The sequence below is a fragment of the Castanea sativa genome, chromosome 2, assembly GCF_040712315.1.
Source record: "Castanea sativa cultivar Marrone di Chiusa Pesio chromosome 2, ASM4071231v1".
Classification (NCBI taxonomy): domain Eukaryota; kingdom Viridiplantae; phylum Streptophyta; class Magnoliopsida; order Fagales; family Fagaceae; genus Castanea; species Castanea sativa.
In genome coordinates this window covers 42,389,113-42,409,388 of record NC_134014.1, presented here as the reverse complement: position 1 = coordinate 42,409,388, position 20,276 = coordinate 42,389,113, and the positions used below count along the sequence as shown (strand labels likewise).

General features: G+C 33.4%; 2 protein-coding genes across 3 annotated transcripts; one reads left to right on the top strand and one right to left on the bottom strand.

Moving 5' to 3' along the window:
• Positions 1 to 757: 757 nt before the first annotated feature.
• Positions 758 to 1,123, bottom strand: LOC142625363 (MFP1 attachment factor 1-like). The gene has a single exon (XM_075799040.1). The coding sequence runs from the start codon at positions 1,121 to 1,123 to the stop codon at positions 758 to 760; it is 366 nt and encodes a 121-aa protein (XP_075655155.1).
• Positions 1,124 to 8,371: 7,248 nt separating this feature from the next.
• LOC142624611 (WD40 repeat-containing protein HOS15) lies at positions 8,372 to 19,897 on the top strand. Of its 2 annotated transcripts, none has more exons than XR_012842357.1 (14): positions 8,372 to 8,703; positions 9,697 to 9,842; positions 9,959 to 10,319; positions 10,428 to 10,522; positions 10,616 to 10,662; positions 11,250 to 11,397; positions 12,271 to 12,334; positions 14,995 to 15,153; positions 15,250 to 15,371; positions 15,750 to 15,824; positions 17,288 to 17,341; positions 17,429 to 17,526; positions 19,149 to 19,223; positions 19,321 to 19,897. XR_012842357.1 is itself a non-coding variant. In XM_075798258.1 (14 exons), exons 1-14 carry the CDS (start codon positions 8,643 to 8,645, stop codon positions 19,538 to 19,540), a joined length of 1,701 nt encoding a protein of 566 aa, XP_075654373.1. In that variant the 5' UTR covers positions 8,372 to 8,642; the 3' UTR covers positions 19,541 to 19,897. The 2 variants fall into 2 exon arrangements, 1 of the variants encoding a protein (XP_075654373.1); XM_075798258.1 differs by having other exon boundaries at positions 17,453 to 17,526.
• The last annotated feature ends 379 nt before the right edge of the window (positions 19,898 to 20,276 follow it).

The window sequence follows — 20,276 nt, the reverse complement described above, 5'->3', positions numbered from 1 at the left end:
ATTACATTGAACCAAACTGGATGACACAAGCTCTGTGGAGGGCAGAGGGACATGGGGTAAGCTTTTTTTAGCTCAAAGGAAAAACTTCAAAGAGAATAAAACAAACAAAACATACAGTGCAGGAAAAGCTCCGGATTGAATGTCCCAGAAACACTTCAACAAAACTCCTCTTTGCCAAAAGATGAGCTACGTTATTATTCTTCCAATGGACCTGGGGTAGGCCTAGCAACCCATAAATGTATCTCTCACAGACCATTTTCCTAGCTCTAAGTGCTGCTTAATTGGCACATCTATTGACCCTCTTCATAGAACATTGTACAATGTCATAATATATCTTTACATCATCAACAATCGACGCAAAATTCCAATCGGAAACAATGTCTTGCTTCATGATGGGATATATAGACATTGTTGCATCTCCATCCATTATGATTCTGTTCCAGTCACTTATCGCACTACATCTATGTTTGTTCCAGAACAAAATAGTTCATTGATCTTCCAGATATATTTAAAAGGTTTAAAAAAATTGTACAGATACTAAATGCTTGCTATCCCTTCATTTTCAAACACACAACTTCAAATTTACAATAAAAATAACCATACAATACAAATCGCGATACTCAAACAACCCGTATCGCATTCTCTTATAAAGCAAAATTATCTACAAGGCCGATCATCGATTCCGCAAACACATAGCATACAAGCATTGCAATCAAAAACCAAGAAGAAATTCAAATCAGATTAAGAAGATTCGGGTTTACTTAACAGAAGGGAGTTCCTCAGTAGTGGCCTGAGCAGCCCTAGATTTGAGCATTTCCAAAGCTCGCTTGCTGATCTCCTTCGCGTACACACTAAGGGTCTCGATTTTTCCGTCCACGTCACCATCGGCGACAGAGGAAACGTCGGCGGCGGAGAATGCCTGGTCTTCAATGATGCGGGCGGCGGAGGAGGCCTCGTCGGCGGGGACGGATTGGTAGAGGTTGGAATTGGAGAGGATGGAATCGGAGGATGATAGGGTTTCGGAGAGGCGGACGATCACGGCGTCGCGGATCCGCTGTGAGGGGGGCCAAATGCTGAAGGAGAATTTTGAGTTTTCGGGTTTGGGTGCTGCAGCGTCTGCCATTTCCCTGGTAGTCAAGCATGTTTGATTTTAGGAAGTATTTTAAAATGTTTATTATCATTATTTTTTTTAATAAAATTAAAATATAATTCATTAAAATTCAAATTATACTTTATTTGGTAATTTTGGTTACTGCATGGGTCTATACTAAGTTTAAGTAGAGACAAAATTAAAGAATAATAAAGTAAAAACATATCTTTTAACTCCATTAAAACATTGCCTACAAAATAGAATTAGCCTTCCACTAACGTACTTATTCAGAAACAAACTTTACGTTTAAATTTTTGTCTTTTTTATTTTTTTAATTGGCTGAAATTTTTTAAAACCCACGTTAAAAAGTTTTTTTTTTAATTTTTTTTTTAGAAATCCACATTAAAAAGTTACTATTTTTTGGGATAAAATTTAATAATTTGCATCGATTATAATTTCAGGTTACTACATTTTTCAATTACAAAAAAACTTAGGGTTGCGCTGAGTGTTATGCGTTTGTACCAAATATTAAAATTATAATTAATGCAAATTATTAAATTTTACCCAAAAAATAAAAGAGCATCTGAGCACACGCGTGAGCACCTACTTAGATGCTAGTTTATTAAATATTTGTTTTTTATAAAAATTGGAACAAAGATGACAACTTTAAACACCGGGTTCCTCTTTGGTCTTCAATTCTCTAATTCTAGTTCAAATAAAGTCACATTCTTCTCTGAGCAACTCTAGGAGGAGGAGGAAAAAAAATATCAAAAGAAATTTAAACATGTAATTTCTTAGGTTTTTTACTTCTATTTAAATCATGTCTTCTTTCTTTTTTCTTTTTTTTAAACATCATATAATATTCAAGTTGTGGCCCATGATTTATTATTTTTAAGAAATTTACTTACCTAAACAATGGCACAGTCCGGAGCCGCCAAGTACTGGATGGAGCCACCGATCTCGATCTCCTCTTTCCTTCTCTTGAACTCTATCTCTCTCCCTTGATTTGTCTCTCCCTCTAGCTCTCTCACTCTCCTCTCCCTCTCAATCTCTCAGGGCCCGTTTGGTACATGTTATTAAAAACTGAAAATTGTTATTTGAAAACATTTGTAAAAACACGTGTGGGTGAAAAAGTATGTAGAAATACGTGTAATATTGTTTAAAAACTGAAAATTATTGTTTGAAAATACAAACCAAACACCACCTCAATCTCTTAATCTCTTTCTCTTTCTCTCAAACTTTCGGTTAGGGATGACATGTCTAGGTTATTTTTTAATTTAAAAATTAATAATATATTAAATATTAAAATAAAGCCAAAACGGCACCGTTTTGGGGCTTAATAGCAGTAAAAAATGTTAGAAAAATATTATGGAGTGAATAAGAAATTGACATCTAATGTGTCTACTTGAACATTATATTGAAGTGGTAAAAATCTTTGAGTCCAACATAGGAAATGATAGAGAATATGAGTTTTGGGTTGGATATTGGATTGGGCTTGAGACATGTCTAGATTGGACCCATTTATCCAATTAATAATAAGGGTATGTTTGGTAACTGTTTTTTCCCCTTATTTTTTGTTTCCAAAAACAATTTTCTATTTTTGAGACTAAAAAACTTATTTGGCAACCCAAAATAGACAGAAAATAAAAACTATTTTCAAAACTCAATTTGTGAAAGAAACTAAAAACATGCAAAATGCTATTTTCAGTAAATGAATCTATCTCATTTAATGAGTTAATATTAGAGTTCAAATCCTAGTAACAACATATTTTAGTATATTATATTTTTTTCTTCCAAAAACTATCTTTTTTATTTCAACTAATAAAACATGTTTTTTTATTTCAAAAATACTAGAAAATTGGTTTTTCTTTATATTTCCCAAAACAAGTTTTTGAAAATAGAAAACAAAAATACAAGAAAACCATTTTTTCTTTAGTTACTTTTTCATTTTCTCATAAAAAAAATTTCAAAATAGTTTGTTAACGTATGCACATAGATAATAGCATATCTTAGTAAAACCCTTTCTAAATTTAGTAATTATCTATTACGTTTTTTTATTATTTATTCCTTAAACTTAATATTTGTATCGAATTAGTGCTTTTGTTCATTTATGTTTATACAGTAATACCCCTTTGGTCTTTGCTGGAGTGAACTTCTAAAATTTAGAAAGAAAATTTTCCTTCAATTCAATTGTAAAACTCGCTTGTGTGATCATTTCACAAGCAATTGAATTTCGCTTAAGCGAAAATTTACAAAATAGGTATTTTTCAACTTATATTATCTTTCATTCTTCCACTTACTTTAAGGAGGTTGCTTGAATTGCAATGCTTGCATGCGAAAGAGGAGTTTGTGGAAGAAGTTCACTAAAGAGAATTCCAAAAGTTATGGGGTTGGAACTTGGAAGGCAAGTGGGTCATTTGGAGCGATTATAATAAAGAGTTTAATTGTACAGGAGTCGAGTCTTGTAAGTAGATCGTTATAATTGTTTTTCCTACAATGAATTTTTTACGACACTGGTCCTCCAAAGTGATTTTTCTATTGAAGATAATTGTTTTTCCAAAGTGGTTTTCCCTTTTGATAACAATTTTTTGTGGGTGCCTCACTTTATTATTATTGCTTTAAGTTTGGTATTTGATGTATATGGCCCAAGTGTAGAATTCAAAATGAACTTGTTGAGTTGAATTTTTTATATTGTTGCATAATTTCTTGAGCTCTAAATAAGACTTTCGACTAGTATACGAGCACTTCTAAAAAAAAAAAAAATAGTATAAGAGCAATTAGAATACATAAAAGGTCTAAAACAAATTTTTTCAAGCATAATTAATCATGACCTGAAAAAAATGTTGGTTTTCAAACATGTACAACAAAATTAGAAGAAGCCAACAAAAAGTTAAAGGTTCTCATTATATTTAAATATAAATATAAACTATTTTTTTCTTTTAAAAGAAAATATAACTATAAATAGATTTTATATATATATATATATATATATATACACATTTACTATCTGTAATCACACCTGTTTATCTAAATCTAAATATAATAATATCTAAAAGTCAAAACATAGCATTTAATGTTATTACGTTCTTGTTGAGCCACACCATTGGCCATGTCACCATTTTTTTAATTGATTTTGATCTAATTCGATTCATTTGGTTCACTTTGGTCTCATTCAGTCTAACTCACTTCATTTCGGCCCACTTTGGTCCATTCTAATTCAGTACACTTACTTAATAATAAGAAAATACATGTTTGGGTTAAGACTTGAAAGTACCTATTTTATATCAAAATTATTAATGTGTGTGTGTGTTTGTGTGTGACAAAAACTGTTATTATTATTTTTAATAGTCTAATTTAATGATTTGTGGTTTAAGCTTTCTTTATGTTTTTCCACCCTTTATTTGATATTAGTATTTTAGTAAATTATACAATTTCAGTGTTTTGATATGATGTAATTTGAAATTGAATAACGATTGACTTTTTTTTTTTTAATAAAGGGATAAAAAATTGAAAATTTATGATATTAAATTCAATATCAATTCTTTGATGAGTTTGATATTGATGTGAAGTAACACCAAATTGTAGCCTTTTAGTTGTCGAAAATCCTTGTTGAATGAAAATGTAATATTCAAGCCTATAAGACATGGAAAGTATGATATCAAAATGTATTGGGTAATTTTTTGACCTATTGGACCAAATTTAGATGTAGGTATAAAATAAATTGTTGAAATAATTAATGAGTTTGCAATACAAATGATAAACTATATAAAAAAAATGATTAATTTTTAATGTTTGTTTTAATTAGTACATATATTTGTATCTCCATATTGGAGTTGCATTATGCAGTTTTATTTTGAGTTTTGAAAGTTCTCTTTTTAATATTTTCGTTGTGTTATGCTCTTCCATTTAGCTTTTTTCAATGTTATTGTTTGTATATTGTTTGTGTTTGTTTTACTTAGTTTCCAATGTAGTTTAAGAGTTATCATAGTTTTCATAATCCACTTACTAAACATATATAGATGTGAAACTATAATTTTGTAGCAAGTTTTGAAGGTATTTTGTAGTAGCACAAAAAATTACTTCCTTATATGTATGATTCAAAAAATTAAAATTTCATTTCATATGGAGATTTTAGATTAAAATGTTAACTAATATCCATTTGTTAGCATTTTTTTTTACTACAAATAATATATGATCATTTTATTCAAATATCAAAACACACATATGCCTGTGATACTAGAAGACCCCACAACAAGGTCAAGTGATAGACTCTTATGGTTTGTTATTAAACACAACTCATAACAAGACATGATCTTTTAGAAGAAAAAATTTGTTGGATAATACTCAAAATAACACTAATGATCATGTTCGAATTGCACACCATTTATGATCATATCATAAAAGCTTAACAAAACATGCATTTCATCTAAATATATTTACTCGTCTTCTATGTAACAATTAGAGATGCAAAAGCAACACATAATCATAAAATATAATGTAGAATATGATTGTGAACTAATTTTTTATGATTTTTGTAAGTGCACAATTGCACCTGGTCCCAAGAACAGTTATGGGCTCAGGCCCAATGAGCCTTAAACAATATGAATTTGTAGAGTGTGGGCTTGAAACCCAGGTTAGAAGCGTGTGAGGATTAAATGACAAACTAAAGATTGCAAGTAATTGGAAACAACAAGGAATATCGTAAATCAGCTTCCTCGGATGTAAACCGAGAGTTGTTCTTATATTATATCTTTCTCTTTGTTTCTTTTTCTTTTTAGGTTACAAAAAGTCCGTCCCCTTTTTCTGTCTTAGATTGCTCTTTAAATACTACTCTTTTGAATATTTTGTACACGTGTTGTCTCACCTCCCCCTTAGCCTAGATATTTCTTTTCTCAGTGCCTTTGAATAGTAACCAGAAGTTTCTCTTCCACTGTTCAGGTGTCACTTCCCCATAAATGCGGCTAGAGTGGTAGGTGCAGGGTCTTTAATGTGGAGGTAGCAGCCTTTATCTTTGACATTTCTTCAACACTGGTGCTTCTGGGCCGTACTAGGGTTCACCCCTTTTAACCATTGGCCTTAACCGTGTCATCCCCTAATCTTTACTATGAACTCCCGAATTCTTCGGTGTTCATCCGAGGGTAAGTTCACCCTCGGCTGGATCCTCGGATCCTCGGCGTATGGGCCGACCCATAGTACTAACAAATTCTAAACCCAAGAGCAGGTCGGCCTTCCTTAACACGGCCCAAAAGGCCCACATTCCCATCAGGATCTTTTTACCCCCCACAATTTTACTTTTAGTTGGTTTTCTATAACCTTATAACCGTATGCAGGTTATTTATTTATTTATTATATAATTTGCTTTTAGAATTCATCATACTACATGCTCAATGGTTAATATATTCACACTTGAGCATTCTACTTTATATGATGGACAAAAATGTTTTAAAATCTCGATTTTGATGAAATTTGGTAGTGGCTAATAATATTTGTATTACTTTAATTTAATTTTAATAAGATATAGATAAACATAACAAATCAAATGAAACTCTCTAATGGCCCATTTGGATTGAGGGAGAAGGAGCGGGAGTATAGTAGAGTAGATTTAGTTCAAAATTAAGTCTATTTTAAATCAACTCTACTCTCCTCCACTCCCTCTCCTTCTCCCCTCTATCTAAACGGGCGTTAAGGTTTTCAAACAATAATGTCAGCATCTGGACATTTATGTAACGGAGATTCCAACCATAACAAAAAAAAAAAAAAAAGCTAATTAAAGAAACAACTAACCACTCGATGTTTTACATTGCCTAGTAAATAGTAAGTAGACACAGAAGCTTTCTAATATCTTTTATATTATTTCAACATGTGATAATAATAAGCTTTAAAATCATACTACTAAATTCACATGACAACTTATTTGCATATAAGACAATGAAATAATAGTCCCTCAAAAAAAAAGAAAAAAGAAGACAATTAGATAATAGATATGAGAGGCAAATTTATGAAATGATTTACATATTTAAACATGGCCAATCAAATCAAACTATCTAAGATTATGTCAGCATCCGCAATCCACATGCTAATTAATAGATGAAGATGGATTTATGTGATGCAGATTTCAATCATAACAAAAAAAATTAAATTAAGTTCAAAGAAACAACTGACCACTCAATATTTTACATTGCTCAGTAAATAGTAAGTAAGCAAAAAAGTTTAATAATATCTTTTATATTATTTCAACAAGTGACGATGATAGGCTTTAAAAGCATACTACTAAATTCATATGGCATCTTATTTGCATGTAATACGCGCGCGCGCACACACACATATATATATATAATATAACTTTTTCATATAATTGCGAAGACAACAAAATAATAGATATGAGAGAAAAATTTATAAGATGATTTACATATTTGAATGCATGAATTTCTCAAAAATTTGAAGTTCCTAATTTTATTTAACTACATATCATTTTGTTTCCATGTCTTTCATAATTTCAACCAAAAATTCACTAATTGGCTTCTTAGAATAGGTAAACCCGTTTAAGTCAAATAGAACTTAGGAGATTGCTATAACTACTGTCCTCTTAAACTTTTAAATGATTCATCTAGGCACATGGAAACTTTTTACTATTAACGTGTGAAGCGCATCTTGCAATGTATAAATTATTCAACGTACCATGACAAATATATATATTTTAAAAAATTTACAGTTGTCTCCACTTTTTGACAAAATTAATTATATATATTTGCATAGAAACACTTAAAGTAGTTAATATGATAAAACAAGGCGGCTAGAAACAAAATCTTTAGTTATGTGAATGAAAGAAGCACCAATTTTTTTTACCAAACAAAAAAAAAAATATTGACACAAAAATTTTTAATTGTCCTACGCGTGAAATTACTCTTATTATTTTTGTTCTTTTAGAAACAATGCGAACAATTATTTTTGTTGTTTTTTGGGCTCCTCTCCCTTATTCGGTCAGAGTGGGGCCTCACACAACTCACCAAGTGAGGCCCATCAATCCTCCGGAACATTGATTCAGGTACGGCATTTCAGCCAACACGATGCCAAATTGCCAATAAGGCAAAAAAGAAAAAAACAATTTGATAGCTCCATAACATTTCTATAATAAATTTAAAGTAATAAATTGTTAATAATGATTATTTTTAAATAAAAAATTAATTTTAGTATTAAATTTAAATTTATTGTAAAAATATTATAAAAATATTATGAATTTAACGTCACTTAAAATTAAAAAAAAAAAAAATCATAACCCGTGAGTTGCTGTGGCCAAGCAGTAACCGTTTGTCACGGGAAAGGAATTGCTAACGTTACGGTGCTTGTTTTTACTCATTATCGACAATCGAATCAATACACTACCCCCCCTTCCCTTCCGTTCACGATTTTTCCAGAACTCCTCCTCCACTCTCCGCCTCCATCCCACTCCTTCGCAAACCAAAAACCCCAATCTCTCTCTCTCTCCAAGTCCGCATGTTTGTTTAAGCTTTGTACCCACAGCCACTGAGCTCAGTGACTCCGCGACGAGACGATGAACTCCATCACTTCCGTCGAATTGAATTACCTCGTCTTTCGTTACCTTCAAGAATCAGGTAATGTTATAGCTCCTCTAAATCTTCTCTTTCTTTTGGTTTATTTTTCTGTTCTCTTCTCCCCAATGTTGATTAGTATTCTAGGGTTTGTATAGGAAGCTGTTCTTAGAAGTATAATAGTTGCAATTTCCGAGCGAGATTTGTGTTTGTTGCTAATATAAGCAGTCTAGGGTTTGATTAGAATGAAGAAAGCTTGCGTTTTGGTAATAACTTTTCCTATTGTCTGGTCGAAGCTTGATCTTTTATGTAGGTTTCAATTTTTATTTTTATTTTTAATAATATAATGTAGCCGTAGGTATTTGCAATAATTGTGTACCAATGGTTGCGTTAGGGTTTTCAGATGCTACGCCTGGCTTTGTGTAGCAGAGTAAAATGTGCGTTAATTCAGCATATTAAATATAGTCTTACTTAGCATCTTCAGAAGGTTCTAGTTTTAGTGATGGATTATGGCCTTTCTTAGAAGAGAAATAATTAGAAATAGACGAAGAAAATGAAGTATGTGCAGCATCCACACATGCTTATAATTTAAATAAAAAACCTGTTTTAATTTAAAAATTAGTTATATTGATTATTAATATGGAGCTGAGCATTATCTCTAAATCAGGCAGGTTTGTGGGACATGCACTTGGTGTTTAAGGTCCCTTGTAATTGTTGGAAACAAAGTTGCCAAAATGGCTTCACTATTTTAAAATAAAAAATACATTTTGTTACCATAATCTTTAATTTTTTTCCAGTAGTAAACGAAAAAATCCTTCAACTTGTTTCCTTCATTCACATAATGAGATTTTTTTTTTGATAGGTAAATGAGAATAAATGAGAATTTTTTTTTATAATTAATTTTCGTATGATTTATTTAGCAGTTTGATGAGACATTATGATTTATTGCAATGCTCTTTTTTTTTTTTTTGGGGGGGGGGGAGCTCTTAATTTTTTGAGCATTCTAAATCCAGTGGAAAATGTATATGCTAACTGCTCCTTGTCATACTCTTTTAGGATTCACACATGCAGCATTTGCTTTAGGATATGAGGCGGGTATCAACAAGTGCCCTATTGATGGCAATTTGGTTCCACCTGGTTCTCTTATAACATTTGTACAAAAAGGACTTCAGTACTTGGAGATGGAAGCAAACTTGAGTAATGTTAGCATGCTTAATTCTTTTGCTTGTCATCTGTCTTCCTGCATGAATTTAACCACTTTTGCTATTCTGCTTATCTCATAATTGAACTCGATCAATGTTTGTTTTAAACTTGTCAGAGTGACACAGACTTGGTTGAAGATTTCTCATTCTTACAACCTTTGGATCTTATCACAAAGGATGTCTATGAACTGCGGAAAATCATAAATGAAAAAAGGAAAAATCTACAGAAGGATAGAGATAAAGATAAAGAGCTCGACAGGGAACATGAAGGAGAACGTGCACGGATAAGAGATAAAGAAAGACATGAAAGGGAGAAAGAACGTGAAAAGGATAAAGAGAGGGCAGAAAAGGAAAAGGAGAGGGCAGAAAAGGATAAGGAGCGAGAAAAGCAACACGAGGATCACACTGACAGAGAAATGGTTACAGATGTTGAGGATAAAGTTATTGTAAAACCTGAAGATAATGGTGTATTTGCAGGTAAGTTTACATTGGCATTGAAAGTATTTCCTCTGTTTTCTTGACCTCTCTTTGTATTATCCTTTATACCAACCATGAAGTACAAAACTCTCTGGATGTGTTTTATAGGACCAGAACCAATGGATATCTCTACAGACTTGACTTCTCAGGCATGTGAAATTCCCAGTTCTGATGTGACAATTTTGGAAGGACATACTTCAGAGGTTTGAACATGTCTCCAATGTTTCTGCACTTTTTTGTCCCCCCTTCGCCCACCTCACTCTATTATTTGATATTTTTTTACTTTCTACCTTCAGGTATGTGCTTGTGCATGGAGTCCAACCGGTTCTCTTCTTGCATCAGGGTAATATTTCTTTGTTGAATAACATACTTCTTGTGTTCGTTCATTGTGTGTATCTATAGCTTAGTTTAAACATCTTATGTATATTCTGTTACATGCATCTTTCATGTCAACTAATTTGATGTGCTTTCATATTGCGATCCTTTTTCGTTATTGCTGCATTTCAGACTTCCTACATCTTAGTCCTTTTGCGTAGTGAATTACAGGTTCCACATTGGATATGATCTTCCAATTGAAGCAAAATCATTACGAAGGGTTACTGAGAATTGCTTTACTTTTTACTGGAGCAAATAGGGTTTTCTAAGGATTTCTTGTGTGATTATATCAGCTTCTGCATTAAGTCATGCTACTGCAGATCATTATATTATTCAGAAGTAGACTTTAGTATAGAAATGAAGTTGAATGCATCATTAATTTTGAATGAAATGATCATCTGTTTTGATTTGGCAACTAAGAATTATAACATATTGCATGTGTTAATTTCATTGTTATTCCTGGAATTTCAGATCAGTTTTTGTTATGGTATGGTAACATTATCTAAGGTTGTGAATTTTAATAGTTTTTGGCCGTATGCCTGATAAAACTTCTAGATCCGGAGATTCAACAGCTCGTATATGGACAATAGTGGATGGTAGCTCGAGATCTACTTCTAATGGTCCTTTGAACGTGCTGGTGCTGAAACATGTTAAGGGTAGAACAAATGAGAAGAGTAAAGATGTCACCACACTTGATTGGAATGTTAGTTTTATCTCACTATTCTGACTTAAGTTCATAATAGCTGCTAATTATGCTCTGGCTGAACCCACACTATTGTTTAGTTATACTATCAAATATATTCTCAAAGTTTGCATGTCATAAGCATGTGCTTTTTTAAAGCTTAGCTTTCAACTTGTTGGCTTTTATTATTCTGTACACTATGGTGCTTTATTTTTAGGGTTGATACTTAGTTTGGATGGGAATTATCTCCTGAGAGCCTTGCTTCTGAAGCATAGAATGAAATAGTCCAATGCTAGAAGAGTGCCTAACTGCCAAGAATTTAGCATGGTCCATGTTGATTTCATGTATATGGAAATGATTTTAATTATAAAAACTTAATTTAGTTATTTCATTATCTGATACATATTATTCATTATGTACTTTTCATTGGAAGTGTTTTGGCTCAACAACAAAAATAGAACCTATGTTATTGCCTCACCATTCTAGATTGTATTATCTGTTTGAAATCATGCTACGGCTGTAATTTCAAAGATTCAGTGCTACTTGTATCAATCAGGCAGGAAAGGACACCCAAAAAGATAATAGAGGTGGCAGCTTTCTTACATACAGCATGAGTTAGTAACATCTTAGGTATTTGGTATTCCACATCAATGTGGAGAGGGAACAGTTCCCTCCTTTTTGTAAATGATAAGAATGTGCATTTGTATATAGCGGTACTTTTGCATTACTAATATATATATATATATATATATATATATATATATATTAATGTACCTCTTGAAAAGGCAAGAAATGCACTTTTGAGATGCTATTTTGATGGTACCAAAGGCTCCTGCTGATGTTGTCACCATTTTGTATGAAAAATTTGTGATACTTTTGCCTGTCCTTAAGCAGGGTGATGGAACACTACTTGCAACAGGTTCGTATGATGGGCAAGCAAGAATTTGGAGTACAAATGGTAAGATGTTAAAGCATGATATGTTTTTAAGTATATGCTTACCATTGAAGTGTGTGTGGTTTTTTTTGGGGGGGAGGGAAAGGATAGTAGGAGGAGTGTGCATTTCATCTGCCATGTTTAAGGTCTTGTCAACTGATACTCAATTCAGTTGAAACCCAAATTACCTTGTCACACGACAATATTGTAGATAAGCACAAGCCATTTAATGACCTATTTAAAGCAAGGATATTTCTTATGTGAAAAAGAAACACTAGGATATTTCTTATGTGACTGACTAGATAAATTCCTTCTGCTTGGTATTCGTCATAAATTGTATTAACCAGTGTAGTCAAAGGACAAAGAGAAAGGTGACCTTAAGGCACCAAGTCCTTGTAGTGCCTGAGGCATGAGGTGCCAAACGGTGCTCACCCAAGGGAAGCAAGGCACCAAATACTAAATATAGTTCCTTGTATGTATTATGTACATTTAATGAACTCAAATAATGTATATCTAATACATTGGAATATGATAATTAAAAGAAGCATAGATAAAAGTAGTCAAATGTGTGCTGCATGAAGAAAAAAGAGAGTAATATAGAATTTTATGAGCATGAAAAGTTCATAATTTGTTGTCTTCAACTATTAGAACTTTCACACACTCTTTAGCTGCTTCAGGGACAAAGTAGGCTATGCACAATTTTGAAAATTTCAAATTGGTTGGAGGCTCAATTCATTGATCTAAGAATAGGCTTTACATTAGCTTATATAGAAAAAAGTTCAGTGAGAGAGAGGGAGAGAAGTATAAAATAATGAGAAACAACATGCTTGGTAGCTGATAGTTGAGGTCCCAAGGCCTAACAAAGGCAAGAGGACAATTGTTTGCTTGGTTTTGCTGTGTTGATTGATGAGTCTCATTTTGTTCTGTTTTGTGACTCTCTCTCTCTCTTTCTAAATGTCTGGTTGTGGCTGCCAGCATAACCCTCACTTACCTACATAAAAGTACAAAACTGCTATATATATAGGCTTAATTTCATTGAAGATCTCACCTTCAAAGCACGGACACCCCAAATCCCTGGCTTTTCCATGTCGGAGATGTGTCAGACACGGACACTTTGGGGACTATTTCATGTGTGTTCTCAATGGATATGGAGGAAAAAATAATTTTTTTATAAAAATAATTTCTTTGATTTTATATATGCATTTGGTTTTGAAAGTTGTTAACTATTTTGAAATTTAAAGTAAACGTAAAATATGGTTGTATGTATATATATTTTACTTAATTTTTGTATCCCCACTGTGTTGTGTCTTAATTTTTCAAAACTTGCCATGTCTTCATGTCCCATATCATGTCGTGTTTGTGCTTGTTATCTCATCTCAAGCACCTTGCAATCATTTGAAGAGAGGAAAGTGCCTCGCTTTGCTTGAGTGTCTGGAGCGCCAGACTTGCCTTTGACTGCACCAGTATTTAAAAAGTTTTTGGCGTCGTTCAGTTCCCCCCCACTCTACTTGGCAATGTTACTGCCACAGTAGTTTGTGCATGAGCTGTGCTGGCACTGATGTTTCTTAACTGTTAGAAGTCTATCAGATACTTGTGCTCACAGCCTCACACACATGCATATATATGTTTATGCTAGAAATCCTGGTCACCAAACTAACTTGCTATTTGCTAAAAGATCAGTATCTCAAAAGGTTGTGAGAGAAGAATGTGGATAGAATAAGTGAATTATGAAAGCATCATGGTGATTTGATTTACACAATGTCGAGTTCCTTGCACAGCTAGGATATGTGGTTAGCGAATTTTCACTAGTTCTTTTTTCTTTGAGTTATTTCTTTTTTTTCTTTTGAGTTTTTTTTTTTTTTTTCTTTGAGTTATTTCTAGTGTGGTTGGAGGAATTTTTGTTTTTAAAAAAAAAAGGATATATGGTTAGGGAATTTTCAATTGAAGTTCTTTTTTCTTAGATTTCTTTTGATTTGTTAAAGAACATTGGGGATGTACTTTTTCCTTTTTCTTCCAATATGTACTTTTTCCTTTTTCTTCCAATATAATATTTTTACTTACCACCCCCCTCCACCAAAAAAAAAAGAAAAAAAGATTCAATATGAGCTTTGGTTATTTTACTCATTCTTGTTGGTTTTTGTGTTTGTTTGAGATAGCATATTTTCATTGGTTTATTTGGCTTAAAAGATAAGCTAGGCAAAAGTACAATTGTACCCTTTTTTTTTTAGGTTGTACATAGTCCAAATAAACTGAATGGCAGATGCATGGGAGAGGCATGGGACTTTTATTCCATTTTCAAAGATCCAGTTTTCTCTTTTACAGTAGGGCAGATGTAGTGTTATTTTTTCCCGTTTTGTTGTGTTGTAAATATTATGTATAATATCTCAAACTGTTATAATTATATGGATATCTCTTTCCCCAAAATATACATGTCCACACATACACACTTACATAACCTAAGCATATAATATCTGCATGTACGGACTAGGCCAAATGTTTATGAAAATTTTTTCCTTGGTTGGTTTGATATCTTTCATGTGTTACCTATCAAAAAAAAAAAAAAAAACTTTCATGTGGTGTGTGTCATATTTATGCGGGAACATTGTATTGTAATTGTATGCTAGTCTTCATTGCATCGCACAAATATATTTGGTGTGCTGATTTTTGTTGTTATCATTGTTCAGGTGAATTAAGGAGTACTCTAAGCAAACATAAAGGACCCATATTCTCTCTAAAGTGGAACAAGAAGGGTGATTATCTTCTTACAGGCAGCTGTGATAAAACTGCAATTGTATGGGATGTGAAGGCAGAGGAATGGAAACAACAATTTGAATTTCATGCAGGTGTTGCATTTGATTGAATGTTAATACTCATCAGTGTTTGTCTTGTGCAATAATTTTCTTTGTTTGGGTTTAAACTTGAATATTTGTATCATTTAGGTCCAACACTTGATGTCGACTGGCGCAACAATGTTTCATTTGCAACAAGTTCCACAGACAATATGATATATGTTTGCAAGATTGGAGAAAACCGCCCTATCAAAACTTTTGCTGGGCATCAGGTTTGTTCCTGAATTCTACTGCTCATATTGCTTCCTAAGTATTGCTTCTGTACTTTTCTATTCATGGCCAACCTTGGGGCTTAGTGTGGATTTTTGCTGGGAATTGCCAGCTCCACCTTTAGGAATGTTTCAGTTTACTCAAAAGTTATACATCGACCCTAAGATTAATCAACTAGCAAATCATGTATTTACCAGCTTAGTGCCTACATTAGTGGTAGTAGTTACTAGAATTGCCTCATTGTGTCTAAATCTGTTCTTTTTGACTATCAAGTAGCGAAACCTGTTGATTTTGATTGGCTTCTGAATGTTTGGAAAGCATTAGATCAAACTGTGTGTAAATTTTTCTTAAAGCTAATTATGAACTTTGTGCGATTTCAGGGTGAAGTTAACTGTGTCAAATGGGATCCAACAGGTTCTTTGTTGGCCTCGTGCTCTGATGATATCACCGCAAAGGTTGTTTATGCTGCTCCTTCCTTTTAGGAAATATGATTTACAGCTTATGTTTTATTTTTATCTTTATAAGTATTTACTGCTTCATCATATAAAAAACAAAAGCACAGGACTTATCAAAAAAAGTACAGAAGGGACCAGAGCACACAGGCAGTGTGCTAGGGGCCAACAAAGAAAACAAAATTATAAAGCAAGAAAATTACAGCTATCAAGTAAATCAGCCAAAGAGTTAAAAGTAAAAACACCCGAGGCATTTGTCCACTCAGATAAAGTCTGGAAGAATAGCAGCTTCAAATGAATAAGTATTCCTTTCCCACCAAATACTCCACATGAGACAATGAGGGAGCATGGCCCAAATCGCTGCATATCTATATTTGTTAAACTTACTTGGCCAGCTTGCTAGAGGATCCACAACCCCATTGGCATAACCCACAGAACGCCAAATAGAGAGCACCAAATTCCACAACTCTCTAGCAACAGGGCAGTGCATAAGTAAATGATCAACAGTCTCCTCATCTCTCTTATACATGCAACACCAATCGATCACCATTACTCTACACTTCCTCAAATTATCACTACTTAAATCCTCCCCAATGCCACAATCCAAAGAAAGAAACTAACCTTCGTAGGTACTTTCAGCTTCCATATAGACTTCCAAGGAAAAGAGAGTTGAGTAGAAGAATGTAAGGCCCTATAAAAGGATCTTACATCAAAAGTCTGCTTGGAGGAGGGAATCCAGCAAAGCTCATCCACTACATTCTTTCTCCTCAGGCCAGAATAGATCAAATCCATAGAGGAGACAACCAATTCCAATTCCCAATCTTGTGCTGGTTTAACAAAACTGACATTCCAATGATAACTATCCTCTAAAAGAGATAACAAGTCTGCCACTGAAGCATCCCTGTTACAAGCAAAGCCATAAAGTTCAGGGAAGTTGTCTTTCAGAGGAAGCCCCCCACACCAAGGGTCATGCCAGAATTTTATAGAAGAGTCATCTCCCACCTTAAAGTTAACAAAATGATAAAAGTGTCACACCTCTTCCTGATCCTCTTCCAAAGACAAACTCCGTCGGGCCCCTGCACAGAATTAGAGCACCAAACCCCCCTGCATCTTATGTTCCATTGACATAGATTTTCACTGTTGGCATTATATACATGTGCATTTGTTTGTGTGTCTGCACTTTTGTCAATGCAAGGGTTGTTTATGGTACTAGTAGTACATTGATTTGCATCTTATGTTCCATTGACATAGATGTTTTAGCATTATGTGTGTGTGTGTGTGCACCATCTTCAACTTGTATTTCAATCTTCAAATTAATTTAACCTGTTTCATACAGTTTAATCACATTTCTTCTTGGCTTATCTTGGTTCTTGTCACTCCAAAATATATATATATTGTTCTGTTGGTTTTTTTCTTTTTGGTGTGTTTTTGTTTTCAATTTCAACTAATATATAGCAATGTTGTAGATATGGAGTATGAAGCAGGAAAAGTTTGTTCATGACTTAAAGGATCATGCTAAGGTACTGTGGAGATTTTGTTTTTCTTTTTAATCTCAATGTGTTTGCCTCCCAGGATATGCACTTCTGATCTGACTGGATTGTTCTCAGAAACATTGAATAATTGTTTTGCAGGAGATATATACTATTAGATGGAGTCCCACTGGACCTGGTACAAGCAATCCTAATCATCAGTTATTGTTGGCAAGGTATATGCTGTTGATTTAATGAGTTTGAATGCCATTAATTTTCATCTACTTTTATGCATTTGCACCGGTTATGTAGTTAATCGATTTGGTAGTTCTGGAATTGCTTTTTTAGTTGATCATTTACTTTTTTATTCCTTGAAAAGTGAATTTAGTATGGATTATGATTATGGATTTGTTCTAGAAAACCTTTTAATGATAACAAAATTTTCATAGCGGCACAGAATTATTAAAAACTTGCAGCCTGTAGGAAAGCTCAATTGATTATATGAGGTGCTGTTACTTTGAATCTTTAGTACTCTTGACTTGTATTATTAGTCTTGACTCATCTTATATTGTTAAAGAAGTTTGTATTTGACATCTTGATATATACAGAACACATTGAACTTTAATTAGTTACATGCAATATTATTAAGAGGTAGAGTACATCAGGAGTTGTTAGGTGAAGCCGCCATTGTGTTGAAAATGTTCCATTGCCATTTGGTCTTCAATGATGGTCAGGTTTATTTTCTGTCTGTAGACTTCATAATTTTTTACTTGGCCCATCTTCAACTCCTGTTTGTAGTGATGGATAACTTTATTGCATTAATATATCATGCTGGTTTCACTATTATCTTTTAACTTTCTTATCAAAAAAATATATCGTGCTGGTCATTGTATTTCTTCACCCCCACCCCCCTTTCATTTTTTGGTTGAGGAGGCTGCTTTTGGGTTAAACAATATATGACTGGTTTAGTTTCACATTTAGTCCTGAACCTTCACCCCATGATTTAAAATGGTCCTCAGGCTTTGAAATGTTTGGTCATTAAAATTCTAAGTTTATGTCTAATGTTCATTGTTGTTAGCTCTTACTGTGATTCTCTCTACTCCAAAACAAAGTATTTGAATAGCCAATCCTTTCTCTTATATGCTGCTATCAAAATCCTTGGGATTTCACTGAACAATCTCTACTCAATCAGCAGGAGTTAACTGCAAGGACTTTTTTGAGACAAACTTTTCTTTTTGATAAGTATTTTTTTGACATAAACTTAAAAATGTAAGGACTAAAATGAAGCATTTCAAAGGATAGGAAATTAGAATGCTGCAACACCCATGAGGGTTGACATGCATACTTCACAAATGATTGATTCTTTTCCAAATATTAGTCCTTGGAGTGACCAGCAATTAACAGAGGGAGAGATTCACTTAAATGAACTAACATAGGCATAAATTCTTCAAAGCTCAAATGCAATTGAAAGATGAAAGTCCAAAGTTTGAACTCACCTTCTGTATAATATCCGTGGGATTGAAGAGTGTATGACTCAGAGGAGAGAAAACCTCAATTACAGCAGTAGATGCATAGAACTGTTTATATTTTAAAGAATTTGAAACATGGGGCAAGGGTTGAGGACTAAATGTGTAACTAAGCTTATATTACTGTGTTAAGATAACTAAGGTTTTGCTATGACAAGATCTGAATAAATTTTTTTGTGCATCATATTGCATGCACACACACACGCGCGCGCGCAAAGACTGTTGAAATATTGTGTTGCAGGACATATTTAGGTCTTCATTCTTATATTTAGGTCTTCATTCTTATTTTACTTATTTCAGTTAAATATTCTGTTGGTTGTGTTTCTATGTAGTGCATCGTTTGACTCAACAGTGAAGCTATGGGACGTGGAACTTGGGAAACTTCTATACAGCTTAAATGGACACAGGTACTGGCCCTTGCTGCTGTCATTGATGTTATTTGAAGGTGATTATCACTGATGAGATGCTTTCGAATTTCACTGATGTCTTATATTGAAACTTCAGGGATCCTGTATATTCTGTTGCATTTAGCCCAAATGGTGAGTATTTGGCCAGTGGATCTCTTGATAAATCCATGCACATCTGGTCATTGAAGGAAAACAAGATTGTCAAAACTTATACAGGCAATGGGGGCATATTTGAAGTTTGCTGGAACAAGGAAGGTGACAAAATTGCTGCATGTTTTGCCAACAATACAGTTTGTGTTTTGGATTTCAGAATGTAAGGTCTTGGAAAATGCTCTACAATTTCCCTGGTTTTCCAAAGCCCTAGGACCTCAGGAATGATAATTAACTTCTTAGTTGGTCTTCAAAGTTTAGTTGTAGAGATGTTACTTTTGATGGGGATGGGTAAAAATGTATTTTGGGTGGGTAGGTTTTGCTTTTTAACCGTAGATCAGGCATTACTCACTTGTGTTGATCGCTTTTGTAATTACATTTACTCAATTATCTGTCAGGCTTATGCTTGGTAGGAGTGAATTGTAAGTTTGTAACCCAATTATGTACAGAATTATTTTAATTGGACCATAATTTATGGTTTCTAGTCTAGCATTTCTTTTTCCAATGATAGTTATTTGGAACGATGTTTGTTACCCAGTTACATTTCGTTTACTATGTTTATTTCAGTTTTTCTTTGCTGAATGTTTATCTTTTCAGTTGATGTTGAGGAATGAGCCCAACTATCAGCGGTCAAACAGATTAGGCAAAGTTGGAATCTGATGGTAATTGGTTTAAAAAAGTTATTCAAATTATACGATCAATGCAATGCTAAGTATAGTAACACTGTAACAATGATATATTACAGTTCATTAGTAATTCTCACAAGAACATGATCCGTATTGCAATTCATCAGTAATCCCCACAAGAACATGAACCGTTCACAAAGTGGTGAAATCGATTACGGTCCCTCGTTACATTCTTACGTCCAGTTATCCTTGAAATCAGCTTGGTCACAGCATGACA